The 24,928-nt window shown below is 38.2% G+C and overlaps 1 protein-coding gene across 9 annotated transcripts in view; it reads right to left on the bottom strand.

Moving 5' to 3' along the window:
• UBE2U (ubiquitin conjugating enzyme E2 U) overlaps nucleotides 1-24,928 on the bottom strand; it is a 57,788-nt gene that overhangs the window by 10,094 nt on the left and 22,766 nt on the right. For 5 of the 9 annotated variants that reach the window (XM_059137179.1, XM_059137175.1, XM_059137178.1 and 2 more), the window contains 3 exons: nucleotides 19,067-19,115; nucleotides 12,614-12,702; nucleotides 5,134-5,215 (listed from right to left, as the gene is read on the bottom strand). In XM_059137179.1, the coding sequence (XP_058993162.1) occupies nucleotides 5,134-5,215; nucleotides 12,614-12,702; nucleotides 19,067-19,115 (220 nt within the window). Of the gene's footprint in view, nucleotides 1-5,129; nucleotides 5,216-12,608; nucleotides 12,703-19,066; nucleotides 19,116-24,928 lie in introns of those variants that run through there. The other 4 variants (XR_009345293.1, XR_009345292.1, XM_059137180.1 and 1 more) reach the window with 3 other exon arrangements.

Raw genomic sequence — 24,928 nt, 5'->3', positions numbered from 1 at the left:
ACTTTATAAAATCAGATACAGGAACTTAGAAATAATATATACTAACCCCTTAATTTAAAATATAGTACAACTATATCCATAGTATATTTTATAAATATAGGAGTGTTTTATGAAGGAGAAAAGAGCTAACATTGTTTAATAATAGAATTTGAGATTGACCAAAAAAACCTTTTCCACAAAAGGTAGATTTGGTTTGTGCTTGCAGTTGGGTAAATCATATTTTCACATAACCTAAAAATTTTAAGCTTTTAATAAGCATATATTAATAGGAAATTAGGAAATAGTTATGTTTTAGTTTTCAAATACAAAATGCATTTATCAGTAACTTTGGACAAGCTGGCTAATCTCACGTTTCTCTCATTAATACACTGTTGATACATCAATGTTTCCAGACTCTCTGTGGAGAAACGTAGGGGTGACAACCCAGATGAAGAGGGAGGCTGAGGATTTTGTCTCAAAGCTGTGTCTGTGTATAACAACGACGTGGTTTGACTTGGCCTGTGGGTTGGCTGGCTACGGCTTTGCGGGAGGCTGAGGGGTGTGACTGCGGGCTTAAACTTAGAGGTATAATCGTCAACTCCGCAGCATGGCCAGTATGCCATCAGGAAATGAAAGAATGTCTGGCACATAGGAGGTGCTTCACCATTTAGTTTCTGTCCCTTCTGTACCTCTGATGCGTAGACAAGAGCAATACTCTTCTCCAAAACAGCAAACAATGTAAAACTCCAAAACAAATAACTTCTATTTAGACAACTTGCTGTCTGACAAAGCTTAGGTTCCTGGCACAGTATTTCCATTACCACATAAGCACTCATTAGCCACGGAGTATGACATAAACAGTTTTACATGTGCATAAGGAAGAATATTTAAGGAACAGCTTGCACTACCTTCTGGTTTTTAATCTTTCACTCTTTCTCCAGAGAAAATAAATACAAACTACTGAGTCATCTCTAGATTCATATTCTTTCCCATGTCTTAGTAGAAATAAAGCATTTGCATGAATAGTCAAGAGACAGGCAAAGTAACAGGGGAGGAAAAAAGGCCTTAGAAGTAATCAAATGACCAAACCAAATGATCGATTCATGAATATTTATGAGCTGCTTATAATGACAATGGGTTCCTATTAATATCAACTAAAAACATGTGTACAACTTAAGAATTTGCATAAAATATTCATAGCAGTCATTTATATCTCCAGTTTTCAATCATTGTTCTATAACTATACCCTTAGAATTCCCCAAATAGAACCATTATCTTTCTATTAGAATTGGCCTTATTTCAAGTCAGCATCTACATTTAATTTTTCTAAAAGTTAACTGCCTTCACATCTAATTCACCTATTAAGTGAGAAAACGGGAGTAAGTATGCACCATTCAGGGGCGCCTGGGTGGCTCAGTGGGTTAAGCCGCTGCCTTCGGCTCGGGTCATGATCTCACGGTCCTGGGATCAAGTCCTGCGTCAGGCTCTTTGCTCAGCGGGGAGCCTGCTTCCCCCTCTCTCTCTCTGCCTGCCTCTCTGTCTACTTGTGATCTCTCTCTCTGTCAAATAAATAAATAAAATCTTTAAAAAAAAAAAAAAAAGTATGCACCTTCAACAAAACGACTGAGTGCCTGCTAGGTGCCAGGTGCCGTGCTAAGTGCTGAGACTAGAAAGTACACTAATGTCTTGCCCTGGTCCTTCTTCATGAACTGATCAATTTCCACACCACAGGTACTGAAAGAGACAGGGACTGAGTGTTCTGGAAGGAGAGCATGGGGGGATGTGGAAGCCTGACTCAGGGACCCTGTCACAAAGAGATGCTGGGCTGGATTGTCACGCCATCCTTGTGATGCACTTTGCCAGGCAGCAGAGAGCACAGTGGCAGAAAAGGGATAAGAACCACGTGTATGCTGGAATTAAAAGAAATGTGGTTGTGATAAGCAGCCATGCTTGTGTTCTAAGTGGAGAAACTGTGACAGTTCTAACCTGTTTCTGACAGAGACTGTATTTATTCTCTGAAAAGTTGGGGAGTGTAGGTTTTTGTCTCTTCCTCTCCTCGGAACTAATATTTATTGACTGTCTCTAAGTCAACACTCTATGACTATATATCTGTGATCTCAAGAGATCAAATGTGAAACAACTTTGTAAGGTAAGTCATGTTTATCTCTAATTAGCAGATAAGGAAGCAAGCTGAGAGTGTGTATGAATTTCTCTAAGATCCATCTGACCCTAGAGCCCACCCCACCCCCCATACTATCTACAAAGAAAGTGTTCTGTCTGAAAATGGAACTAAGGGCACAGTAGAAAAAGCATGAACCTTCTGAGTACTTACTAAGATACTGTTTGAAGAATTTTACATGTATTAATGTATTAATCCTCACAATCTCCTTGAGCAGTAGGTACATTTTTCACTGCCATTTAACAGATAAGGAAACTGAGGCACAAAGTAATCTAATAACTTGACTTGCTCTGTCAAGGCGTTGGTAACTGGCAGAGCCAGGACTGAGATTCAGATAGTCTGGCTCCCGTGTCCCTGTGCTCAAGGACTCCACATTCCACCTTTTCATTCAGACCAAAGCCTAACTCTAGACCACCAGCAAAGACCCTGCTGGGAAAGATATCCCAGGCAGAAGGCACAAAGTGGTGAAGAGATCTTATGTCCCAAAATAACAGTGAGAAAAAAGAACTTGGTGTGGCTTAAGAATCAAGTCTTGATTGATGAGGAGATGGGAGAACAGTAGGAGGAGGGATAAGAAGCAGGAAAGATTGGTCTCTTTCCTTAATGCTATGCAGATGAAAGGCTGTTGATTTGAATTTTCTCGCTTTTTTTTTTTTAAATAGGAAATTTCTGTGCAAAAAAAAAGCATTTTCAGTACTAAAACAGAGAAATGCATAATGGAATTACATTGAATGTATACACAAATCAGACACTTGCAAAGATGCCTAAACGTTTTCTACTTGAGTCTCTAGGAGTTGATCACTTTAGTATATTGTATTTTGACATAACACAAGACATCTAATAATTATTTGAAAAAGAAGTAGATTCCCCACACTTTATATTTTTACAACATATTGTTGCATATTTATGCCACAATAAAATTCAGCTAAATGCAATATCTTTTAAAAACTTTAGTGTTTTTATATTAATCAATTCCCAAAATTTAAAAGAGTTATCATTTGATCCAAATATATTCTCATCAACCACCAGATGGCATAAGGTGTGAGAGTTTTATTCTGACAGGGTCAACCATGCACATGATAATTTGACCTGTAACTTCAAAATAATGTGTTTGGGAAAATGTTCTAGCACTCAAACAGCTCACAATTATTTCAGCCATATGTAGAAGTGGATGGATAAGTTGAAAATGACACGGCCCTACTATTTCTAAATGTGGGGTTCTGTGGGACGCTGGCATTACATAATGAATCAGTGATCAAACGAATAAAACAAAGCTGTTCTGTTAAAGGAAATAAAAAAGGAAGTCATGTCAAAGCAAAATTAACCTTATATTCTAAGTAGCTTTCTATAACTCTAAACGAAACTTGAAACACGGCTTCAAGAAAAAAAATGCTTGTACTCCTTCAAATTCTGCTTTAAAAAACTTCTCTACTGCCTATAATTTATTCTGAAAGCAGAAAAGTATCAAATGCAAAAGCTTTTTCTCCACTTAGGCTTGAAGGGAAGTTGTCACAGAAGTCAAATGAAAAAAGAATATCCAACTGAAAAACCCAATTTGAGTTATAATGTTAAAGGGTAGGAAAGTGTATTTTCTTAAGAACTTCAATTTCTACACAAATTCAAAATACAGCACATTATTTTTATTAATCCTGTATGTCTATTTGTTAGCAAAAACTAAGGTAAATGAGGCAAATGCCATAAAAAAAAAAATAGGAGGGATCTTTAATTCTCCTTGCATTGTGTAGAATATTTACTGAGTACTTTGAAATAAGCATACTAGAATAAATAAGTACTATAGCCAAGCCAACATCAGAGAGCTGAGAGGCAATGTTTCCTCTACCATGACAAAAAAGAAAAACTGCCTTTAGAACTCAAGTGACCAAAGATGAGATTAAGATCCCTTCAGCGTGGTCTAATAGTCATTGATTTCTGGAGATACCCTAATAGTTTATTTTCATATTTTACTATATACTTCCTTGTTAGACGAAATAATTTGGTTCCTGAATGAAAAATCTGTGGAAGAGGGAATCACCAAGGCACCCTTTTCCTAGTTCTAAGTCATGTATTGATAAGGATAATGGGAACAGGAGTAAGAGAATTAATGCAGAGAGTACTGTGAGAGTGCTTCACTCATGCCCATCTCTATTTTGGGCAGTCAATAGTGAAAACTTGGGGCGCCTGGGTGGCTCAGGGGATTAAGGCCTCTGCCTTCGACTCAGGTCATGATCCCAGGGTCCTGGGATCAAGCCCCGCATCCGGCTTTCTGCTTGGCCAGGAGACTGCTTCCTCCTCTCTCTGCCTGCCTCTCTGCCTACTTGTGATCTCTGTCTGTCAAATAAATAAATCAAATCTTAAAAAAAAATAGGTGAAAACTGATGAAGGGAACCCTTACTAAAATGGAGTTGGGGGGCCAGAAGGTGGAGCTCTACTACCCACATCAATGATAAGAACTGTCCATTACAGACTCCAGCAGAAGAATCATCGACAGAAAAAAAATCCTCAAAATCCTCAATCACAGATTGAGGGAAGGATATACATTCCATCTACTGTAAGAAATTGACTACTCCAGCAACTCAGCCAATGACCAACAGGCATCATTCTGAACACTCGCTTTTCTCCAAAGGTCTTCCTTTCAAACTCCTCCCAACTTCCTCCTTCTCTACAAAGCGACATTCCTCTTTCTATATTTCTTGGACTTGCCCTGTGGTTTAGACCTAGCTTGCAAATCCCCAATTGCTATTCTCTGCTATTCCTAAATAAACCCCCTTTTGCTGGTCAAATAACTTACATTTCTAAGGTTAATAGTAGCAAAGATGTTTCCCACCTGGGTTCATAGGAAAGGAAAAAATGGCATGTCTAATTCTTGTTCTCATGTTTAGAAAAGGGCATCCATTGTTACTTCCAAAGATTTCTTCTGATGATTCTGTTAGACAGTAGAAAGTAGAATGATATATATTGCAATACAAAGTACTTACTTTAAATTCCATTCTTTAGGATGTTTTAATTCAGCTTTCTTCCATTTATAATACTCTACAATAAAATTTGGATCTTCAAGCACTGAAATTAGAGTTTTGAAAAAGGAGCATTCTTTAATAATAGCTCAAAGTTTAAAATAATTTACTTTTCATTAAGTTGATATATGGCAATGATATACCCTATATAGTCCAAGTCATACTACAATGCTCAGACACTTTACAAATTTCTTCCTTTGCCTTGAACTTTGAAACAAGTAGGTTTTTCATCCAAAGTTTTCATTATTAACAACTCTTGTTTATATACCATTTATAGTAATGAAGAAGGCATTAAAATAACTCATACAGAAACCACAGACACCATAGTTTAACAAAGTTCTAATTCAGCACTATGAGTAAAAAAATAAAATCTTGGAGTTGGAAGTGACATTACATAGGTCTTGATCTTCTACAAAGCAAGATTTGTCAACGGATAATCACTCAGTCCAGCCTCTGAATGAATCAATCCCTTGCCAATGACAGAAAACTCCCCTCCCTGTGGTTGGGAAACTGCCTATTCCATTGCCAGATAGTAGGCCATAATGTCTTTTTTAATCTGAGTGCTGAGTTTCCACTGGTCCTAGTTCTGACCTCTGGAGCAATACTAACCAGGCTTACCCTTTTCCCATGGGAGAGGGCTCTTCTAATATTGAAGATAGCTCTCAGAGAAGCCTTAGTTCCCTCAACTTTATCTTAAGATATGGCTTCTAGAGACCTAACCATCCAGGTAGTGAACTTTGTTAATGTTCCTATTAAAGTTCACATCCAGAACTGGCTCAGGATCTTGATTTCTTTTGAATAGCAAAGGTATAAGCAGGTTACTACCTCCCTTGACCTGTGTGCTACACTTCTATCAATTCATCTCAAATCTGCAGTAGTATTTTCTGGAAACAACATTACACCACTGGCACATACATTCGTTGTTAATTATAAGCCTTATGCCTTCAATCAAATTAACTTAAAATTTGTTGAAAGCCAGATCATATGGGGTGCCTGGGTGGCTCAGTCATTAGGCATCTGCCTTCAACTCGGGACATGATCCCAGGGTCCTGGGCTCCCTGCTCGGTGGGAAGCCTGCTTCTCCTTCTCCCACTCCCCCTGCTTATATTCCCTCTCTTGCTGTGTCTATCAAATAAATAATCAAATCTTAAAAAAAAAAAAAAAGGCTAGATCACACACACACACACACACACACACAACTTATCTATCTAACATCTCCTTATTTCTTGTAATTGTCCTGGTTTAGTCTTGAACAATTTAACTGACCAGATGCTTTCTACTAGTCTTACCTTTATCTGGAGCTTCCTTCAAACAATGATTCATTAACCTCTGCTAGCCTGATGAAATATGTCATTGATAGAAACAATTAAACTGAATAGTTTTCCTTTTCTTCTATTAATATTACTTAATTTTCACTAGCTAGTTTCTGGCTTTGATTTTTTTTTCTTCTTTCACACACACACACAAATACACATACATTCTTTTTTTTTTTTTTAATATTTTATTTGAGAGAGCACAAGTAGGGGAAGGGGCAGAGGGAAGGAGAAAAGCAGACTCCCGCTGAGCAGGGAGCACTGGGTGGGGCTCAATCCTAAGGCCCCAGAATCACAACCTGAACCGAAGGCATATGCTTAACCAACTGGATCACCCAGGTGCCCCTATTAAGAACATACATGTTCTTAATATCCTTTATTAATATTCTTTTTGTTGCTATTTAGACTTATGTTCCTCCCCTCATTAAGGAAGGCAATCTGAGCTCTGCAGGGTTCTTAGTGAGGTCTCATTATTTCCTTTAGATGATTATAATAACTCATAGTAAGAGAGTTCTTCCTACACACTGGGCACCTGTAAAGTAGGTGGTTACCATTACAATATACATTTTACAGAGGAACAAATAGAAAATTGAGTAATGTCTTCTCATTGGGGCTATTCTTACCAGTTAGACAAAATTTAAATTTTAGGTTTCTATTCAAGGATGATTAATCTATTTCCTTACTTTTTTTTTTGAAATCACCTTTCCCACATTTTCTATTTGAATATATACATTAGTCTTTTCCTTATATGTTATGAAACCCCAAATGGCATGGTCATCCTTCCTGAATATTTCCATTAATCTTATATCACTGACTCATTTTCTTCCTTACTTTCTCTACTATCTGAGAGACAAAAAATGCCACAGTATTTATGCAAACTTTTATTTTAATGCTTCCTATTTTATTCCTATAATTTTTTCATTCGGCATTCTGCCATGCAACCATAAACTTTTTAAAAATCTTCTCATAGTATGTATGTTGTCTCTAACAAACAGCCCACTGTCTAGACCTGGAAGATGCTCGATGAGTGACAGTGACAGGAGGGAAATAACGCCGGCGGAAGGGGCACATGAAAGCCAGTAGGAGGAAAGGACCAGTGAAATTTAGTCAGAAGTTTTTGAAGCTGAAATTCCCCATCATGACCATATCTTGTCCTTGTGACAGTTTTGTAGTCTGTGGTAGAAAAACATCTTCTATTGGCTCCATAATATACTTATTTCTTCCCTTCCTTCTAAAGATCATGGTACATCACCTTTACTTTGCTTTTTCCAGGACACATCTCTTGTCCAACATCTGTATAGATTGATCTAAAATTTTTTTCCATGGCTGGGACTGTCACATCCAAAGAAACGTAATAGGATCAGCTTGCCTTAGCACGTTTTATCCTCCACACATACTATCTCATACTAACCACAGAACAGCTTAAAATACAGTGGAATGCTTCAGTCAGTGGAAAGAAATGAAAAACGAGGCACAAAGAGTTTAATGACTAACCTAAATTCATTTAACTGTAGGTGGCAGAACCAGGACAGAACTGTGGAATCTCTAACTTCCAACATCCCGCTCTTCCCACGGCAGACTTTCCAACCTTGGTTGCACATTGTAATCACCTGGGGAGCTTTAAAAATGGCTACTGCCAGGTCTTGCTTCCAGAGATCCTGATGTAATTAGTCTGGGGGGTGTGCCTTTTACATGGGAGTTTTTACAAGCTCCTCTGGTGGTTCTAAGGAGCAGTCAAGACTGAGAGCCCCTGCATCACAATGAGATGCTGCTGCCTCTTGCATTCTGGAGATACTTGTCCTTATTTCTGGCCCAAAGACTCAAAGAATGGAAGTCTTTTAGGGTGAAAGCAAGCATCCCCATGATGTTTCATGGTGCCTGGTCTGTCTGATGATAGCACACAAGCACCAGGATGCCTCCACTCAGTATTACAGAGTACATTGGTCTGAAGGATTTCTTTCCTTTAACCTAAACATTTCCTTATGGGGATATATTCTGTCATTAGGGTGCTGTTGCCCACAGCCATATGTGTTGGTTCATTCTCTGCCAGACTTTTATTTGTCATTCTATACTGATGGACAGGAAACAGTGGATCATCAGTACATTTCCCCATATGATTGTCTATGATTATAAACTAATAATTTTTGAAAAATGTACTGCATGCATTTCAGAGTTTAGATTTAAATCTCAGGCCATATAGAGACAGCATTTTTGTACCACATTACAGAGGCAGTATAGCATGATAAAAAACAAAAAAAAGCAATAGATGTGGAATCAGAGAATCTGGTTCAAGTCCTTAGAGCCACAGCCTACTGGTACTAATTAATTACAGCCACCTTCACTGAGCACTCACTATGTGCTAGGCACTATTTTAAGTCCTTCAATGCTATGAGGTATGTGCTCTAATTATTCTCATTTTACAGACAGGAAGGGAACTTGCACAGAGAGTTTAAGAAACCCACCTAAGGTCACACAGCTAATAAGTAGCAGAGCCAGGATTAAATCTTAGCAATCTGGCTCTAGAATTTACACTCTTTACCATTATGTAATATTTCCTCCTACCTGTATGACCTTAGGTAAATTACTTAGCTTCTTTTTTTTTTTTTTTAAGATTTTATTTATTTATTTGACAGACAGAGATCACAAGCAGGCAGAAAGGCAGAGAGGAAGGGAAGCAGGCTCCCTGCTGAGCAAAGAGCCTAACGCAGAGCTCAATCCCAGGACCCTGGGATCATGACCTGAGCCGAAGGCAGTGGCTTTAATCCACTGAGCCACCCAGGCGCCCCACTTAGCTTCTCTTGATCTTGGTTTTCTCATCTGTAAGACAGAGTAATAATCATAATGCCTGGTTCATCGGCTTGATATATTACTATGTATGACATATATTAGGCATTCAATAAATACTGGTTGACAAATGAATAAAAGAATAAGATGGGAATGATTAAAAAAACAAACAACATTGTAAACTGCATTGTACATGAATAAACTTACCATTACTATGGTACATATGACTGTGGGTAGGTTTGTAGCATAAAGATATGGAAAAGAGTTAATACCCCAAATCGAAATATAACCACTCATCAATATGAATTAAAAAGCTTTTACAAGTATGCATAAGAGTTTCATAATCTTTGCAGTGATAAGAATGTAACTGTAGGGGTGCCAGGGTGGCTCCGTGGGTTAAAGCCTCTGCCCTCGGCTCAGGTCATGATCCCAGGGTCCTGGGATCAAGCCCACATTGGGCTCTCTGCTCAGCGGGGAGCCTGCTTCCTCCTCTCTCTCTGTCTGCTTCTCTGCCTACTTGTGATCTCCGTCTCTCAAATAAATAAATAAAATCCCCCCCCCCAAAAAAAAGAATGTAACTGTAGAGGGGCACCTGGGTGGCTCCGTTGGTTAAGCGTCCAACTCTTGAGCCCCATGCTGGACTGTGCTGGGAGTGGAGTCTGCTTAACATTCTCTCTCCCCTCTGCTCCTACTCCTCTCTAAGAAATTAAATTAAATTAAATTTTAAAAAAATAATGTAACTGTAGAAACAAGTTATTAGAAATTTCCCTTTTATTTCTCGTAGCTGAAGAAGCATTCTATAATTTTAAAGTTTCATCTTTATTATTGCCAGGCAATTAGGCTGCTTAAAAAATAGTATTGGATCTTATCCAGCTGAATTATCCAAAGATAAAATGGCCAGCAGCACATGTAAGGTTTAAATTCAATTTTTAAAAAGTGAGTGTTCGTTGTTATTAAAGGAAAAGTCCTGAAACATTCTTATAACAAGTCCTAGGGGAAGAACAGGCAGGGTGATTGTGAAATCTTGCACCAAGGGCTAGAATCCGTTGCAGAAATTCTTCTGGGCTGGAGATAGCCACTAGAGTTATTGCCTTCACAAAAAGGGATGAATTACATCCTAAGTAGTGATAGCCATGGAAATGAGAACCAAATTAAACATTTTTGTGTTAACTCTTTTGAGGAAGAAACTGCAGTCAGTGGTACTGCATTATTTCCATTTTTAATTATTCTTTGTTGCAAGAGAATCATTTCCAAATTCCCTGAACTTCTGGCATGTGCTTCTATTTTTTTTTCTTAACAGTTTGAAGTTCCCAAATGCTTCTATATATTTACATGTTATTCCATAGGACACCTTTTTTTTTTTTTTAAAGATTTTATTTATCTATTTGACAGAGATCACAAGTAGGCAGAGAGGCAGGCAGAGAGAGAGAGGGGAAAGCAGGCTTCCCACTGAGCAGAGAGACCAATGCAGGGCTTGATCCTAGGACCGTGGAATCATGATCTGAGCCGAAGGCAGCGGCTTTAACCCACTGAGCCACCCAGGCGCCCCAAGATACCATTTTCTACCAGTTGTTTTGTTTTACAGTTGAAGGAGCTGGATGCTGAGTCTTTTCCTGGATTGTGCCAACTGTTTCCGGATGCCTTGTCTGTTAAGGGTTCCTGCCTCCTGGATCCCATCTGAGTTCCTCAGTGTTTCCACCTAGGAGGTACTCAAGATGTGTTTGCGAGTTGACTAGGCAGTACTCAACCACAAATCTTTGAAAAGAAGTAACTATTCATGTACTCTGGCATCAAAAATAATAAAATTCTTTATACTGATAGTGTCCCCAAAGATTGTGTTTCTTTAAGCACCTTAATTATTGTTCTTAATCCTAATCTATGATTAGTGAGGAAGGTAATAGTGATCACAAGATAAAAACCAACATCCTGAAAGAACATGTAATTTCTTAGAAGTTACTCATCTAATTTATTTTAAATATTTGTTAAGCTTGGTATTACTTTCTGCTCTAACTTGTGCCTTAAAACTACAAACTGTTTTGGTGATCTTTTGTTCTATTGAAACCAAATATCACAATAACGAGATGAAATTCAGTGAGACCACAGATTAAGGCTGTGGTCATCAGGGTGGAGTGGAGACACAAACATTCTTAATGTTGTAGGAGATCAAGTAAACAAGGCTTAATTTGGGCAGTAAAGAGCTCCAAGAAACGCCTATGATATTGGTTTAGGCAAGGAAACTCTATAATGGTGATCCACAGCTAACCAGGGGAGGTGATAGCGATGGGAAGATAGGTTTGAGGCAAGATGATGAATTCACTTTGGCATATCTTAAGTAGGAGATGCCTGTTACCCACATGGGTAAATGTCCAAGGCACAGTTGTAAATATGCACGCAGAATTCACAAGAGGGCCTGATTAGAGATGAGGCTTTGGGAATTACTGGCAGATAGGCATAGCGAACAAGAGCACAAGTAAGAGAAAAGCTAAAAAGTAATCACTGAACCTGGAAGTTAGGAAGTCATGGGTCACTTCTGAATGCTCCATTTCAGCAGGCTAGCAGGGTAGCAGACTGGATAACCTACTTGGATCATGAACCAGCACACTAAAGATTTGATTATATGGGACCAGAAAGTTGTCCAGCTCTCCCCTTCCGTCTTTTTAGCTCCTAATATGTGATGGCAACAAGGTGATTTTTCCTTACACTGATAGAATTGAAAGCCTTAGGTTCATATGTTTTCTCACTATTTTTCTACTTAGTACTTTCTCTGGCTTTGAGGATAATTGCGTTTAAAATCAAAAAGTCTCCTCTTGCTATGAAGGCTCCACATTTTGGGGTGGAGTAAAGTTAAGTCTCGTAAGATTGATAGCTTCATCTTTTATTCCTCCAATTGTCTATCTTTCTCCTGACTTTTTTTTTTTTTTTTAAAGATTTTTTTTTTTTTTTTAATTTATTTGTCAGAGAGAGAGCGAGCGAGAGCAAGCATAGGCAGACAGAGTGGAAGGCAGAGTCAGAGGGAGAAGCAGGCTCCCTGCGGAGCAAGGAGCCCGATGTGGGACTCGATCCCAGGACGCTGGGATCATGACCTGAGCTGAAGGCAGTTGCTTAACCAACTGAGCCACCCAGGCGTCCCTCTCCTGACTTTTAATAAGACTTCAGTCCAGGACTCTATACCAAAGAGGAACTAAATTAATAGTTGTTGAATGATTCTTATATAGAGGTAACAGAGAAGTTTATCACCTTCAGATTATAAATATATGTCAATTAGTCTTTGAAAGCAAGATAAGTTGAGAATAATTAAGAGATTAATATATACTAAAAGGACATAAGATAAGGCTAGATCACCTTACATGAACTTCTATAGTGTTCTGTGGCTTTTGATGTGGCTATTGTAGACCATGTCTTGTAGTAATCATTAAATGAGATTTCTTTAATTGATCTGAAAATATACATTAAAATCAGACAATGAGTATTTGCAAGTTTCCTTTTTAAAATTATTTTATCAGAGTAGACTGTTTCAGATTTGTAATTTCTAACAAATGATCTAATATATCAATTTTTCCACTAATACATACAAATCACAGAAAAGAAAAACTCTCTAAAACATATTTCAAAATAAATGTAAAAATTGTACACCCATGTTCGTATTCTAAAAAGAAAAAAAAGTTTAAGATATCTGCCTTTCAGATTAACTTTAAAAAAGGATTTTAGGAAAAGCATCATACTTTCAAATTTTTTCTTTCTACAATAAACTGTTTTCTTAAATATCTATGCTAGGGACACCTGGGTGGCTCAGTGGGTTACTCCTCTGCCTTTGGCTCCTATCATGATCTCAGGGTTCTGGGATCAAGTCCCGCATGGGGCTCTCTGCTCAGTGAGGAGCCTGCTTCCCATCACTTTCTGCCTGTCTCTCTGTCTACTTGTGATCTCTCTCTCTCTCTCTCTGTCAAATGAATAAATAAAATCTTTAAAAAAAATCTATGCTAAATTTCAGTAAGATCACCTTTATTTCCTTTTCATTGTGAGGAGAAGTAAAACACCAGAACTGAGATCAGTTTCATTTTCACACAGAATCTGGCTATTTTCATACAGGGAAAAAAAACAAGTCTTCTAACAGTCCTCGCTGCACTTATCCTTCCCTGTGCTAATATTACTCTATCCTAATGGGAGAGCAAATATTGTTATAAAATATGGAATGGATCTGCTTAACAGGCACTTAAATAACTGCATTTCTAATTTTTTCCCTACAAACAACTTAATTGCAGAGATTCTCAACACTCTAGAAACAAAATTTTCCTTTGGGATGTTTTTCAGACATGTGAAATCACCAATCAGCTGGCTTAAATAGATGCTGAAACATCAGACATAAAAGACCTTATGTCTGTTTTCCATTTGAAGTTCTTAGCTCTTCGGAGGAATCAGCAACTTTTCAATTAGAAAAAGTACACCAGCATTAATTTTTATAGGTGAACTGTAGGTACCTTAAATATTGGACTCATTTTGGAAATGAATGGGACAACATCTAAATTCTTGAACGCATCATTTATTTAAATGATAATTACACATGTCTAATTTTAAAAGTAACATTTTTCAAATGTATTATTGCTTTTGCAGTCACACTAGTAGAAATCTGAAACAGGGTGACAATAAATTAATCAGTACTATTATTGCTTCCAGAGCTATGCGCGGTGCTTTCCACCACTAAATGACATATTAAACTAACATTAATTTTGCCAATGAAATGTTTCGGCATTTGGCAGCAGAGGTAACAAAATGAAAGGCTGCATTATATCTCCTGCATGAAAAAGCTTGTGATCAATTTGCTGTCACAGATCATTTAGCAGACAACAATGACCCAAGAGGAAGGAAACTGTCAACACACTGTCTCGTGAAAAAAAAATACACCATCTTTAGGCACAATCGTCTCCATTGTTTTTCTGTCTGTTTGACGATGACCCATGACCCTCTCCCTTCCCAGCGGTGTCCTGTTCAATTTCAAACTGTTAGCCTTCAGGGGTTTTCTTTTCTTCCCCAGAATAATTAAAAATATTACCCTAAAAGGTATAACTTTAGTAGAGTTTGAATATACAAAGCAGAATGTCTTAAACATTTGAGAATACTGCATTTCCAATTCTGTAAAAGAAACAGTGCCTTAAAATAAGAATAATACAAGATACAACAACAAAACAGTAACAATTTTTACGATTATTCAGATAAGCTACTAAGTTTACAGGGAAGTATAAAAAATACATGTGTTTATAATCAAAAACATTAACAGGAATTTACTGCATACTGTCATTGCCATTATGAATAAGAAAAAGTAGAAGATAATCCAAAACTGAACTTTAGAGTTTATTATCCTATTGGGAAAATAAGATATATACCCAAATTAGCAAATAGAATGGTTTTACATATTAACATGTAAAGTGTTACATCATTTAAACAGACATTTGGAGATGACGACAGATACTTCTTTGGCAGGGGCAGTAAACTAAAAAAGTTGGAAGAGAGAGATGTAACTTTGTCTTGGAGGCTTTAGGGAAGGACTAACTTGGAATATGGATCTGGAACAGATGGAGGAGGCAATCTGGGTGAGAACAGTATTAGCAATAGCTCAGATGGGAAAGAGCATGGTGCATGTGCAACAGAGCATGCTGGGGGGAGAGACGATACTAATGAGATAATTGACTAAGGTGGAGAGTTCCAATTTCAGAGGATTTGGAATTTGACAAAATAAGTGAAACTGGGCAATGCAGGTCTTCAGATTTAGGCAGAGAATGGGTTATAGTTGACTTAGAAATGATTTATTAGGTGATAGAGAGCAATCAGAAGTTCTTGAATAAGGCAAGTAAATTATGAACCGAGTATATGAGTAAGAGTTTTTTCTGGCCTCAGAATGCAGGGTGGATTATATGAGAGATTAAATGCGGGGAGACAAGTTAAGAAACAGATGCAGTAATTCAGGCAAGAAAAGCAGAGCTAACAGAAGGTAGGAGCAGAGACTATGAAGGGAGGAGATGAATCTCTGACAAGCTAATGAAATACCAGGACTGGTTTTCTGATAGGGTGTGAAAGGTGAAGGAATCTGGGGTTAAATATTCTTCTAAAGCCCAGAAGACCATTTAGTTTTTCTAGTAACAGAAAGCATCTAGAGACTCTGAAGTAAAATATGAGTTTAAATTTAAACATGGGTTTTAGGTGATGAACTTTAGAAGTGTGATTGAGAAATTGAGACTGGAAATAGGAGATTTGGGTCAAATCAACATAAAGGTTGATAGATGATGCCATTAGGGGAAACAAACACAGAAAGAGTAAGTAAGTGTTTAGAAAAGAAAGATCAGAAACCAATTCATAGTGAAGAGGAGCCAGTGAAGGAAGCAAAAAGGATCATTAAAGGAAGAAGAGAGTCGGGGTAGTGCTAGGTCATGGAAGCAACCTCCCAGCCATTACCCAAGCCTCCTAATTAAGCCCTTACCAATCTCTGGATCTATAGTTACATAATATCATGTTTAAGAGTAAGGAAGGCTTATGAAAAGCAGAGATAGGCCGAAAACAAGGTTTTATAAACCAGTCAAGTCGTGAAAGCAAAGGAATACCACTCAAAGGAAATTAAAAGTGCAACTCCAGTGAACACATGAATGATAGAAAGCAAAACATCCTTATTGCTGAGATGAGATAGTTTGAGTGGCCTGGATAGAAGATCAGAACAGCTACAACATTCCCTTAAGACAAAGCCCAATCCAGAGCAGGGCCCAAACTCTCTCACTCTGTGAAGGCTGAGAGAGGTAAGGAAGCTGCCGGAGGAAAGACTGAAGCTAGAAGAGGCTGGCTCATGAGGTTTAAGGAAAGAAGCTGTCTCTATAACATGAACGTGCAAAGGGAAGGAGCAAGTGCTGATGGAGAAGCTGCACGAGTTATCCAGGAGATCTAGCTCAGATAACACATGTAATATTTCATAACCCATCCTTCACCTCCGTTTATCCTGAGTAAGTAAAAGTCTGTAGAATCATGTCCAAAAGATGCTTCTATTCTCTTGCTATCTGGCAACCAATCCACTTCTCCCCTCCTCCCTTTGGTTTTGTATCTCAGCTCCTGATACACTTTGGTTGCCACTGGCATCTGGATTCATATTTATTCTATTTTACTTTCCCTTGGGTCAGGCTGTGGAAAATGCACTCTCTCCTATCTCCATGCTTTTGAGTGTGCTATTGCCGCTGCCTAAATGTCCTTCTTCCATTGCCTGCAGGTGAATTCCTATTCTACCTTTAGAAATCACTTCAGGCAACACCTTCTCCTGGAAGCTGACCTTTATATGTCCCTTCCCTCACTCTGGGACTCCAAGCTTTAGGAAGATATTTCTCCCTCCAAGTTCCTCCAGCATCTAGATCTTGTCTGTGTAACACCACTTACTAGAAGTAATAATGTAATAAAATAATTACTAGGTATGGCTCAATGAAATGTTGGATTGCATTTGACAGCAACGGAACCAGTCACTGATGACTTAGTGAAAAAGTAAAAACCTCTACGGAGGGGAGAAAAAGCCATAGGGGAAGAAGTTTCTACCCAATATGACTCATTTTGAATATGATTTCATCTGACCTTGGCATCCCCCTCAGTCGTGATCCTAGTATTTGCTCTGTGGCCTTCCATCTACATCCTCTGGTAGAAGCTGCTCCCTATGTGGTCCTATAGGACTGACAGATGATATTTCTGCATAATTCTGCACTATCTCCCTTTCAGAGAGCAGCTTCCAATCTTAGATTATAAATCATGTGTGATCAAAGATCACATATTATTCAGATGTGTGTCCCCAGGATGGGAGCACGGTGCCTGGCAGACAGGAAATGCTCAGCAAATACATTTTAAACAAATGAGTAAGTAGGTGTTCTCTCAGAAGCTGCTCTCTATCTTGTTAAGTGGTATCCTGCAGCCCTGGTGCAAACATTCCAGAGGACAAGCACAAGCTTAAATCACTTTTAATTACTGAATATCAACTGGATTCCCCTGACTATATTCTACTCAGTTGACTAGACTTTGCCTATGTTTTGTTATAGCTTTTGGAAACAGGGTTTAACTGTCGACTAGGCCTCTGGAATCCATTCCTATAATCAGGTTAATTCTTTTAGCTCATGAAGTAGCCTAAAGTTCTAGCATATGGTGCTAGATTGACAAGGCTAATAGAATCTCTCTTGGAATAATTTCTGCAGGGCCTCATTTTACAATGAGGCCTAAAAACTAAAAGCTAGACATAACTGAGCTTTATCTCATAACAAGTGTACTAGGAGTAAACATCTGGATTCACAGATACATAATAAATTGCAACCTTCTCTACACTAGGAGGATAGAGTAGCACTGAAATCTAGATTGTATTGCTTTGACTGAATCCCAAGATTTCTAGAGATTTCAGGCTAGCACTAGGTGAACACTACAAATAAGACCTGATTCTGGCTTCATTTATCCTTGGTTTCATTCAGAGGAACTGCCAAAGCCAGAACCACAGAAGTTCTTCTGGCCTCCTCTTACTGCCTTATCAGTAAATGCTAACACTGTAACTTCATGCATTGCAAATGATTATATGACAAAGAGAAAGAACTTTTTAATATTCTAGAAAACCTTCATGCGTTATAGGGGATAAAACAGTGTTTATACATTCAACAACTATTTACCAAAGGTCTATTCTGTGTCAAGAAGAGGTCAGTTGCTTCTCTCCACATTGATGAGTTTAAGGGGCAGCAATGTCCTTTACTCAATGCCAACCAGGTGCACTACCCACTAGATTATGCTTGTCTTTCTGAAATTTTCCAATACCTTCACAAACCAAAGCCACTTGAGTTACATAATTTGTTCATCTTTTATACAGGGCCAGTCAAGGAGACTGAAGCTGAAGCAAGTTATTTCAATACTAGTTAACTGGCTGTTGTCTACATCTGACTGATTATCAAATTAAGGCTGATAGAAATGTTCAAGAAACTAAATGCTGCAGAACTATTATGAGAATACTGATCTATACCTTGTTCAGGTGTCCATAGCTAAATTGATGCCACATTTTCATGTTGTCTCCTAAAAGATACAATGGCTTCACCCTTATCTCATTGTTTTCCTCTAGAACCTTATCTTTTCCTAAACTACTTAGCTTTTTGTGATCTATAGTTGTTTGTACTGATTATGTTGCCAACCTTTTTTTCCTTTTCATTAAAAAAAAATTAAAAGAATAGGCAAGTTCATATAATTATATTACATAATAATTATGTTCAATTTTAATTCAACCATCTAAAAAGAATTCAAAAACCTCTCACATTCTTCCTGAAAACATTAAAAAAAAAGCATTTTAGGGGCACCTGGGTGGCTCAGTGGGTTAAAGCCTCTGCCTTCAGCTCAGGTAATGGTCTCAGGGTCCTGGGATCGAGCCCCACATTGGGCTCTCTGCTCAGCAGGGAGCCTGCTTCCTCCTCTCTGTCTGCCTACTTGTGGTCTCTCTCTCTCTCTCTTAAATAAATAAATAAAATATATTTTTTTAAAAAAGCATTTTAAAAGAGATTTACTTCCTTTTCTAAATTAAAAAAGTGAGAATTCAATTATGATAAAAAATATATATAAATGGTTAAAATCAATATCAAGATTTAAATCAGCCCTATTGATTTAAGGGCTCTTGGCTGGCTCAGTTGGTAGGACCTGCGACTGTTGAGCTGCCTTGTGAGTTTGAGCCCCATTTTGGGTGTAGAGATAAAAAGCAAAGAAAGAGAGAGAGCAAGAGGGAGAAAGAAAGAAAGAATCGGACATGGAATTAATAAAGAAAAACTTACCTGATAATTTTATCTGGATCTTTAAGAAACTCAGGGCCATTATCTCTCACTGTAAAGAAAAACATAAAAGGATTCTGGTTGACTTGGAAGAATGAATATACGGTTTTATGTAAACTCTTCCCAAAACCTAAATAAAATGGTCATAAAAGAATAAAAATAAAGTATAAAACCTCAAGGAGAGGTAAAGGAAAATGGTAAGAAAAATGTTCAAGATGAGGGATGTGTGGATGGCTCAGTCAGTTAAGCATCTGGCTTGTGATTTCAGCTCAGGTCATGATCTCAGGTCGTGAGAGTGAGCCCAGTGATGAGCCCTGCATCTAGCCCTGTGTGGAGTCCTGCACTGGGCTCCATGCTCAGCAGGAAGTCTGCTTTTCTCCCTCCCTCTACTTGCATCCTCTCTCCCTCTCTCAAATAAATAAATAAATCTTTCTTTCTTTCTTTTTTTTTTTTCCCAAGAGGAAAGATGTTAAATGGTAACTGTCTTAGCCAGGAATTTGAAACCTGATGACATGAGGAGGGGACATTAATCAAAAGCATGTGTATTTACACTTCAGAACTTAAGAAACAATTCAAGAATTGGAAATGTTAGATGCTTTTGAAAGGTAGGAGGTATAGCGCAGATATCAAATACTTATATCCTCACCCTGTCAAGCAAATGATCACCACTACTAAGGCAGGAGGAAAGATACTGAATCAGAGAGACTCAGAACTGAAAGTTATTAGGTACAAAGCAGGATAAGAGTATGGTGAGGAACTGGAAGCAGCTATTAAATCACATAAATCTTATTGGATAGAACAGACTCCTTATTCTTTCCCACTGTCCAATTCTCAGAGTTTAAGCAACTAGTGTCTCTCTCTCTAGGCACAAGACTGGAGGATTGTTTTCAGGAGAAATAGTCAGGCCTGACTATTGACATGGATAGGTCTTCACTAAATAAACTAATAAAGAAATATATAAAACCATCAACAAGTCTAGTCTGTATTCAAATATTTCTAATATTTTTAATGATTGATTTCCATTCTTCATATGTCCATCAATGGACAAGGATCACTATAAATTTATGTAAAGTCAGTATCATGAAAAATAACAACCAAAACAAATAAGCAGGGAGGAAAGCAGGAAATAGAAACATATTTTGCTGGAAATTTTCCAGAGTATAGAACAAAAAACAAGAGATGGACAGCAGGGAAAAATACAAGTTTCAAAATTAGAGGGTTGGATCAGTAGATCCTACATCCAAATATGCAGATATTTAAAACGCAATAGTGAAGACAGAGGAGGGAAGTGATAAAAGAAATTACATAAGAAAAAATTTCAGAACTAAAGGATTCAAATTTGATATTTAAACATCCTAGCAAATGCCCTATATGATGAGCAAGGAAAGAAAAAAAAACAGACACACACAAAACTACAGTGGTGGGGTGGGAAGTTGGGGTACCAGGTAGTAGGTATTATAGAGGGCACAGATTGCATGGAGCACTGGGTGTGGTGAAAATATAATGAATACTGTTATGCTGAAAATAAATAAAAAATAAATTTTAAAAAAGTCCAAGAATTTCAGGGGCACCTGGGTGGCTCAGTCGCTTAAGTGTCAGCTCAGGTCATGATCCCAGGGTCCTGGGATCAAGCTCCTGCCTCAGGCTCCCTGATCAGCAAGGAGCCTGCTTCTTTTTCTCCCTCTGCCTGCTGCTTCCCCTGCTTGCTTTATCTTCATCAAATAAAAAAAAATTCATTTATTTATTTTTTTAAAAGATTTTTATTTTTTTTAAGATTTTATTTATTTATTTGACACACACAGAGAGAGAGAGAGAGAGAGAGAAACAGAGAATAGCAGAGTGAAAGGGAGAAGCAGACTCCCTGCTGAGGAGGGAGGCTGTCATGGCGCTCAACCCCAGGACTCCAGGATCATGACCTAAGATGAAGGCAAACAGTCAACCCACTGAGTCACCCAAACACCTCAAATAAAATCTTTAAAAAATTTCAGATCCGTGATAAAGAGGAAATTTTAAAAGTTTTAGAAGGGAAAAAATCACATGTGAAGAATTGGACATATGAGTGAAATCAAACTTCTTAAGAGCAAGAAACTACCAGGTAATAGGATCTCTACAATTCTGAAATAAATTTCCAAACTAAATTGTGAACATAAGACAGTGAAATAAATACATTAGTAGGCATATAAAGTAATAAAAGATTTAGCTCTCATGTACTAGCAAGCTCCTAGAAGAAGTGCTCCAATAAAATGAGGGAGTAAACCAAGCAAGACAAAAGCAAAGGATCAAGCAGAAGCTCTAATTTAAGAAACAGGCAAAGCTTCATTCCAGGATACCTACCAGAGAACTGCAACTTGGAACTAGAGGAGAATGCAGTGCCAGAGAAAAGAGGTCTCCAAGGGAGTGAAATACAACTGATGGACTACATGGGAGTTGTTTTACATATTTGTCACAAATTTTAGGGGAAGAATAGATAGTAGATATATTAAAAAACAAAAAGCAAGGTAATGAAAAATTGGGCCATTTGTACAAGGAAAGAAAAAGAATCATTTATGGTTCTTTGTGACAAATAATTATTAAGCCATAGTAAGTATTAATGTAACCAAACTATATTAGGAAGACAGGGAGAGAAATAGGGATGGAAGGAGTATAAATCCAAATCTCTGAATTTCAGATGAAGCCTATAAATAATATCTAAAACTGAATACCCCAGAAATATTAGTATTTTAAAAAATGGAAATATAGTCATAAGTTCCAGGAGAAATACGTTTTGAAAGCTGTTGGTAGTTAGTGGTGGGGGGGCAGCATTCAACAATGGAAGGTGTGGAGTACCAAGGTCTGCTATGTTTCATTAAAAACCAATTTGTATGCTTCCAGAGAAGATGGTAGAGTAGGATCCTAAGCTTACCTTATTCCATGGATACAACTAGATAATACCCACATCAGTGTAAATAACCCAGAAAACAACCCAAAGATTGGCAGAACAGATTCTTCACAGCTAAAGGCAGTGAAGGGGCCATATCAAAGAGGGTAGGAGGGGCAGAGACTTGGTCAGGAGCCAAACAGACCTGTAGACTGTCTATAGGATGGAGGGAAACCACGGTTGCAGAGACAGGAAAGAAATAGACCCTCACAACCGGCACTGCAGGGACAAGGAACCTGGATGAGGAAGATGAATCCCCATGATATTTGGCTTTGAAAACCAGAGAGGCCTAACAATCAGTGCTACTTAACACTAAAAATCAGCAAGCTCTGCTTTAGGAGAGCCAGGAAAGTGACAGGAAACTGAGTCCCTGCCCTTAAAGAGACAACACAACAAACAGCCCTGCTGAGATACTGCACAGAAGCAGCAGTTTGAAAAGTACCTGGAGTATATGGGAAGAAAGTTTATTTACCAATCTCAGAGCACGTGCTGGATGGGCAAGGAACTTTGAGAGGCTTCTCCAAGAACAAAAGAGCTATTGCATGCCATTTGCCTCCTCTGCCACCAAACCTAAACACATGGACATCTGCAGGAACCAGTACAGCACCAACAGTCCACCTAGCTGGCTAATAGCTTTCTCTGTCTCCCTGTTCTTCTGTGGAAATGCCACCCAAGCCTGGATAGTTTTCCTAGGCAGTTGCAGATTCCCTCCCACAACAGACCCACACAAACCTTGCTAAAACCCTAATCCCTGACCTTGCTTTCTCCTGCTAACCTGCCATCTCAAATACACCCTTGGTGGGAGCCCATCCAAAGTGGTACTACAAGCCTGGCCATGTGCAAGCAGCCCCAACAGGGGCCAGGACCACCCCAAAGTGACTCCTGAACTGGGGAGAGGGGAAGAGAACCACACACGCCAGTCTAACTATGGCCCTAGCAGTGAGTCACAAAAGCTTCTAAGGGAACAACACATGGAATGTGCCCAGTAATTTGATTCTACTGCATCTCTGGTAAATACCAGGTCTGACTCAAGTCCAAAGTGGCCCCAGACTGACCCACTAATATCATAATGACAAAAGCCTGCTCACAACAGGAAAAGAGAGCCACTGCAAATGACTGGATGGAAGAAAAAAGTGGCTCATCCACAACAGCAGAGCATGAAAAACACATAAAAGATATCCCTGAATCATCAAGTTCTGCTGAACAGGGGATACTGGACTGCAGGGTACTACTACTATGTGCAAAACACATAGAAGATACCCCTGAGTCATCAAGTTCTGGTGAACAGGGGATACTGGACTGCAGGGCACTATAGGACCTCTTCATGAGGTCACTACTTTGCCTTCCTAACATAAAGACACAGACACAGAGAGTTAGACAAACTGAGGAGACAGGAGAATAGGCCCCAAATAAAAGAACAGGACAAAATCACAGCAAGAGAGCTAAACAAAATGAAGATTAGGTAATATGCTTCATATATAATTTAAAGTAATTTAATTTAATTTTAATGATTTAAAGTCAAAAAGATATTCACTGGACTTCAGAAAAGACTGGAGGACCTCAAGGAGACCCTCAACAAAAAGATGAAAAACAAAAAGAACCAATCAGAAATGAAGATCTCAAAAACTAAAATTAACTAAAATTAGAAATATACTAAATGGGATAAATAGCAGACTAGAGGAAGCAGAAAAATGGATCAGTGCCCTGGAGGACAGAGTAATAGAAAGAAATCAAGCTGAATAAGAGAGAGAGAAAATAATAAACAATGAAAACAGACTAAGGGAACTCAGTAACACCACTAAGCATAACAGCATTTGCATCATAGGAATCCCAGAAGAAGAGAGAGAGGAGGGAAGAGAAAATTTATTTGAAGAAATAATAACTGAAAACTTCCTGAGTATGGGGGAGGAAGCTAAAATCCAGATCCAAGAGGCACAGAGAGCCCCCAAGAAAATAAACCCCAGGAGTGCCACAGAAGGATATACAGTAGTTAAAATGGCAAAAAATAATGAAAAAGGGGCGCCTGGGTGGCTCAGTTGGTTAAGCGACTGCTTTCAGCTCAGGTCATGATCCTAGAGTCCTGGGATCGAGTCCCGCATCGGGCTCCCAGATCCCACGGGGAGTCTGCTTCTCTCTCTGACCTTCTCCTTGCTCATACTCTCTCTCACTCTCTCTCTCTCAAATAAATAAATAAAATATTTTTTTAAAAATAGTGAAAATGAATTTTTAAAGCAATAAGAGAAAGAAAACAGTTATATACAAGGGGAACCTCATAAGGCTATCAGCTGATTTTTCAGCAGAAACTTTGCAGGCCAGAGGGAGTAGCATGATACATTCAAAATGCTGACGGAAAGAAAGCTGCACCCAAGAATAACTCTATCCAGCAAGACTATCATTCAGAAAAGAAGAAGAGATAAAGAATTTCCTAGACATACAAAAGTTAAAGGAATTCATCACCACTAAATTAGCCCAACAAGAAGTGTTCAAGATGTATCTTTGAGTGGAATGGAAAGACCCCAAGTGGGAGTAAGGAAAGTAGGAAGCACAAGAGCAGTACAATTAAACATATCTATAGAAACCAGTCACGGGATTCACAAATTAAAAGAATATAAAGTATGACACCATAACAGACGAGAAAGGGGAAAGAATGGGTTCAAACCTAAATGACCATCAACTTAATATAAACTGTTATATGCATAAGATGTTATATATAAAGCTAATGGTAACCACAAATCAAAAATTGGTAATAGATATGCAAATAAAACAGGGAGAAAGGAACCCAAGTATATTACTAAAGAAAACCAGTGAATCATAAGAAAGGACAGCCATGAGAAGAAAGCACCAGAGAACTACACAAACAATCACAAAATAACAAAATGGCAATAAGTACATACCTATCAATAATTAATTTGAATGTAAATGGACTAAACATTCCAGTCAAAGGACAT

The sequence above is a fragment of the Mustela lutreola genome, chromosome 10 (assembly GCF_030435805.1).
Source record: "Mustela lutreola isolate mMusLut2 chromosome 10, mMusLut2.pri, whole genome shotgun sequence".
NCBI classification, from domain to species: domain Eukaryota; kingdom Metazoa; phylum Chordata; class Mammalia; order Carnivora; family Mustelidae; genus Mustela; species Mustela lutreola.
Note: the sequence above shows the minus strand (reverse complement) of the source record. Positions and strands in the feature narration are given on the sequence as shown.